Below are 5,476 nucleotides of genomic sequence, written 5' to 3'. Positions count from 1 at the left end.
TACCAGTTACCTTAGGCTGCGCTGGACGGATACGGTTAGTTGCGGTGTTGCCAGAGATTCTCTGTCGTGAGCGGCGACAGCCATGGTCTGTCTATGCACGTTGCAGAGATTGACTTTACGTTCGGGTCAGGCGATAAGGTGTCGCAGAGATGCAGATGTTCATCAATATGTCGCGCCGTGAGTGAAAGGCAAGTTTATCTTATCATCTGTCAGGAACAAGGCAGGATTGCGCCGCTACCAGCCACTCATGACTGTCCCTGAAGCTGTGCTGTCTGCCGCAACATCTTCGGAGCTGACATCACAAGCGCTGAAGCTTATGCAGGTTTCGTGGATTTCGGTATATTAAGATAGTACCTTTTTACAACTTTCTTTGTTTTCTTTTCTGTTATTTCTATTATTGACGAAGTTCTCCATTGGTAAATACCATTTTCTGATATCTATTTTGGTGGATTCTATTTCTGTTCTAGCAGATGTATAAAATGATGAGGAAAAATTGTTGCAGCTCGCTAACCACTGTTGTGGCTCATTACTTTCGAAACGCACATTCGATGCACGCGCTCCGTATCGCTCTACATAAAATTCATGGACATGACGAGGGTTGTACCGCAAATTTGGATATTCGTAGTCCAGGATTTAGTTCTCCAGCAAGTGGCGCGTCTGGTCCCACTTGCTGCTCGCACTAAAGTGTCCGATGCCAAGATTCGAACACAGAGATAACTTTCATCCTTGCGCAGATAACTCGGCAAATCAAATTGATGAGCTCACGATCTTTCTGTTACAGATGATACATGAATTATGGAAATTTACATTGAAATGCTGTCACAATCTTGGCACCCTGAACTTCCTTGGAATACGCAGCTTCGACATAACATATCTGCAAAATTGGTAAAAATAACCGATAGCTATCGCAGCCACTACAATAAACGCTATATCTCTTCATAGTTCTGTTATAACTTCAATATAACCATGATATTTTCGAATTAAATCTGCTTTAAAAACTTCATCGCATATTCGAGGAAGGACGACTACTATGTTGTAGGCGGGATGGCACGGCAGGTGCACCCCCACAGCGCAGCCACGTTGCCCGACGCTACGATCCCACTTTAAATTCGACACCACAAATAGTGCGGGGGCCTGTGCACTGAAGTCTCTCCTTTATCTTATCCGACGGGCTTTGCAGATGCGCCCAGGCGCCATATATCGCCTTTACGTTTATCTATAGTACAAGATTATGTATTGACAGGAAACATGGGGGATAAGGTTAACGACGCAAATATGTCGTTATATTGGCTAACCAATTTCTTGGCATCGCATACATATCTTGCCACGAAAACATGCAAGTACAAGTACTCAAAGATAAGAGTCCATATGCACATATTTCTTCTGAAATAGAAAAAAATGAGTGTATCGCATACATGTATATAGGACGAGATAACGATGACAATGGTCTGAAACGTCAAGACTTTTGATATTTCTTATCATTGAGCAACTCGTATCACTGAGTGAGCAATATATTTAACTTGCACACTCACCAGTTTCGCAGCTCTTTCTAATTGTCGCTGGGCAAATCACGGATGAGAAGCATCAACAGACAATACTAATAGTTGCTATCAATCGGTGCAATACCTAACCAAGGTGAGTGACATTGTAATTATTTGATAAGTAACCATTAACAGGTATCTTAGAATATGAAAGACGAAGCTCGTGAATATGTGGCAGGGCAAGTTCATGATCCCAATGCAGTTGTCATATCCAATGAAGTTTCAAAGGAAAAAGTTGGCATTGTTAGCGTCCAGGAAGTGGTTGACATGCCAAATCTCCGGGAGAAGGCCATGCAACGGCTTAAAGGTGGCATGAGAAAAGACCTTGCGGATCTTTTGGAATTTGGTTCCCAAACGGACTACTTGTTTGATATGATGAGCACATTGAGCGTTGATGAAGCTTTGCATGTCCTCGAAGAAGCCGCCGATTATCATTCGGACGACCCAAATTTTCCTTCAGAGACCCTTCGCACTATAGAGATTATGTTGAAGGGAGAGGAAGCATATGGCACAGATCACGAATCGTACATTCTTGACGTTTTGTTGGAGGCAACTTTGATTAAATTCCATTCGCCATACCCGGAAGTACGGGCAATTTGCGATCCGACAGACGACCCAAGTATGCCTGTGGAAACTATTCGGGCCTACTTCCTGGGTATTATTTGGGTGGCAATCGGTTCATTTATCAACGAGCTTTTTAATTTCCGTCAACCGTCGCTCAAGCTTCGCTCCACGACTCTCCAAATTTTACTTTATCCATGTGGAAAAATATTAGAGAAAGTTTTGCCGGACAAAGGTATAACCCTGTTTGGAGTTCGACATTCGCTCAACCCGGGTCCTTGGAACTTCAAGGAACAGATGCTTGCAACCCTCATGGTTAATGTGGGATCCGGTTCTACGAACTTTATGAGCTATGTCCTCACAATGAAGCTGAAATTATTCTTCAATCAGGCCTGGGTGACATTTGGCTTCATATTCTTATTAAACTTTTCCACACAGTTTATGGGATTTGGTCTTGCCGGTATATTGAGAAGATGGGTTGTCTATCCCAGCAAAGCTGTCTGGCCCTCTCTTTTGCCAACTCTTATGCTCAATCGCACCTTATTGTTGCCTGAAACTGGCCGAAATATTAATGGATGGACGATCTCTAAATACAAGTTCTTTTTCATCTGCCTTGGCGCGAGTTTGCTGTACTTTTTCCTTCCGGGATATGCATTCACAGGTCTTAGCACATTCAACTGGATGACATGGATTGCACCTCAGCACAAGGTGCTGGCTATTGTGACAGGTTCTAGCTTGGGCCTTGGGTTCAATCCTTGGACGACATGGGATTGGGCCGTTATGAACTATTCCAATCCTCTTTCAGTACCGTTTTTCTCAGCGTGTAACAGATACATTGGCATGTTATCCGCTGGTTTTCTCATACTTGCTCTTTATTGGAAGAATTATAAGTGGACGGGGTATCTTCCTATCAATTCCAATGCGACCTGGAACAACAAAGGATCTGCATTCAATGCGTCTCGGATTGTCAACGATAAGCTTGAGCTTGATGTGGAGAAGTATAAAGCATACTCACCGCCTTTTATTTCCTTGGGTTATTTGGTATACTATGGCGCGCAATTCACTTTGCTTACCTTGTCGTTCATCTACGTCTGCCTCACAGAGTGGTCACAGATCAAGCTGGCAGTGAAAGGCTTTTGGAAGAGCCTCAGAGACCGAAAAGTGTCCAACTACGAGATGCAAAATGATCCTATGTCTAGACTAATGGCTAAATATCCAGAAGTCCCAGATTGGTGGTATCTGGGTATACTCTTGATATCTCTAGCGTTCGGTATCATTGCTGTCCAGTGTTGGCCAGCCGAAACTCCTTCATGGTCAATTATTGTTATTATCGCTGTATGCGTGCTGCTTGTTATTCCCAGTGCAGTGATTTACTCGGTCACCGGATTTCAGCTTGGATTCAGTGATATGGGCATAATTCTTGCCGGATATATGGTTCCGGGTCATGCTATCGCGAATATGATTTGCCGTGTCTATGGCTGGAACGTTGATGCTGAGGCAGAAAGTTTTATAGGCGATCAGAAACTTGCTCATTACTCCAAGATTCCACCGAGAGCAATGTTCAGATGTCAAATGCTGGCAACGTTGATTCAGACATTTTCTACGATCGGAGCACTGGACGTGCTTATCAAGTCCATTCCAGATTTGTGCAGTCCGACACAAGCAGACAAATTTGTTTGCACATTTCCTCGTTCTTTATATACTGCAACATTGGTGTGGGGCGTTGTTGGACCTAACAGAGTTTTCAACACTCTTTATCCATTCCTGAAGTGGGCCTTCCTTATCGGTGTTCTCGCCGCCGTCCCGTGCCACTATGCCAGAAAATATTTTTACAAATATTTGAAGCATGTCAACCCGATTCTCGTTCTATCAGGTATGACTTGGTTCGGGAATTCATACAACCTGTCTTACTACACACCTGGAATTGAGCTCTCATTCATTTTTATGTACTATATCCGACGCAGATATCTGGCTTGGTGGTCAAAGTATAACTACGTTCTCACGTCCGCACTCACGGCTGGCGTCGCTTTTGGGGGGATCCTCATCTTCGCCTCGCTGCAGGTAACTAAGACTAGTTTCAATTGGTGGGGAAACACAGTTTCTAGTGCTGGAATTGATGGTGCAAGGACTGCCGCATTATATACTCTTCCTACAGGTTCCCATTTTGGACCTAGTACGTGGGAATAGATAAGAATTGAGAGGTTGCGTGTTGCGGAGAACAGGAATTATTGATAGAAACTTTTTGTCGGGATCATTGTTCGGTCATGTAGTGGTATTAGTTAGCAATATCGCATAGTATCGCCTCAAAGCGCACGTGACTCTCATCCTGTAACTATTTTACCTTATTTCGGTACAATCGGCAAGGAATAGGAGGGAGAACCCTTGCCCTAACTATTTGTAGAAGTATACTTATCCGTGCCCGAATCTTGCAGCAGGCATTCCCGGTTTGCTCTAGCTTGGAAACTCAAATCACATTGATGCGGTCGAGATGATTCGTGGACGCGTCATTCTAACGCTTGCCCTGATTGTTTACTTCCTGCTAGAATTGTATGTGTACGCGTCGTCGTTTTTTAATTTCTTTTTATTTTTTTACACCTTTACTGCCTAGTTCAATCACGTTCTTTTGTACAGTACGACGAATAATAATTACTTCGTCTTGTATACTATTGTATCCGTTCTGACCTTGTGTTCTAGCTAGATGAAAGTGGACCAAAGTGAATTCGTTTTTAAGAACTCGAAGTACTGTCGGAAGTGTACGCCTTGTCGCACCTGGGTTCGTTGTGAGACTTTGCAAGAACTTCAATGGTCCATCTCTCAGGAGCTGTAAAAATGTCGTGAAAATGTGAGTGTGTTGTTGAGTTTGGTGGTTCCTAGATCTGAATCCACGTTCACGTATTAACTACTTGTTGCCAGAGAGCAGCGACGAACCAAACAAGAGGATCAAAACGCGCTGGCTATGACCACGACGAGTGCTATGAGACTCATGACGAATTTATTGAAGCCTTGTCTTGGTTTCTGGAGCAGCATGACAACCATAAATTTGATGCTGCTGCTCATTCTCTGAAGGTAAAGACAACACTCACGTCGACCTTTGTAATCGAAAATGATATGTCCGTGGCGAATTGCGCACAGGGCGGAGACCTTGACTTACAGAAACGGGCCGTAATTGCACAGCATATTACATGCATTTGCGACGATGGAACGATAGACCCGATGGGCCAAGGTTCAATTTGACTTGCTCGCTCTCTATTGAACGTCATAGAACCTTTAGTATTTAAAGATATATAGAGAGGCGTGTATATCCACATTTCCAAAATTTCAATTTGTATTCTGTGGTGGTAGTAGATGTTTAACGCAATATCTTGTTTAGCCGC

General features: G+C 43.5%; 2 protein-coding genes across 2 annotated transcripts; both read left to right on the top strand.

Annotated features, from left to right (window-relative positions):
• Positions 1–1,528: 1,528 nt before the first annotated feature.
• On the top strand, positions 1,529–4,406 carry V1513DRAFT_264604 (OPT oligopeptide transporter protein-domain-containing protein). Its single transcript, XM_066894529.1, has 2 exons — positions 1,529–1,635; positions 1,686–4,406. The coding sequence occupies exon 2, from the start codon at positions 1,689–1,691 to the stop codon at positions 4,287–4,289; it is 2,601 nt and encodes an 866-aa protein (XP_066750889.1). The 5' UTR covers positions 1,529–1,635; positions 1,686–1,688; the 3' UTR covers positions 4,290–4,406.
• A 159-nt stretch (positions 4,407–4,565) lies between these two features.
• Positions 4,566–5,269, top strand: V1513DRAFT_453287 (uncharacterized protein; the record flags this gene model as incomplete). The annotated part of the gene is made up of 3 exons (XM_066899228.1): positions 4,566–4,649; positions 4,797–4,905; positions 5,016–5,269. Coding segments are annotated over exons 2-3 (256 nt in total), but the record flags the coding sequence as incomplete, so codon positions are not given.
• Positions 5,270–5,476: the final 207 nt, after the last annotated feature.

Source organism: Lipomyces chichibuensis, assembly GCF_038497645.1.
Source record: "Lipomyces chichibuensis strain CBS 12929 unplaced genomic scaffold V1513scaffold_57, whole genome shotgun sequence".
Classification (NCBI taxonomy): Eukaryota; Fungi; Ascomycota; class Lipomycetes; order Lipomycetales; family Lipomycetaceae; genus Lipomyces; species Lipomyces chichibuensis.
Note: the sequence above shows the minus strand (reverse complement) of the source record. Positions and strands in the feature narration are given on the sequence as shown.

What these genes read in the sequence shown, in the direction of transcription:
- V1513DRAFT_264604 (XM_066894529.1), top strand. Translation starts at nt 1,689, where the DNA reads ATGAAAGACGAAGCTCGTGAATATGTGGCAGGGCAAGTTCATGATCCC.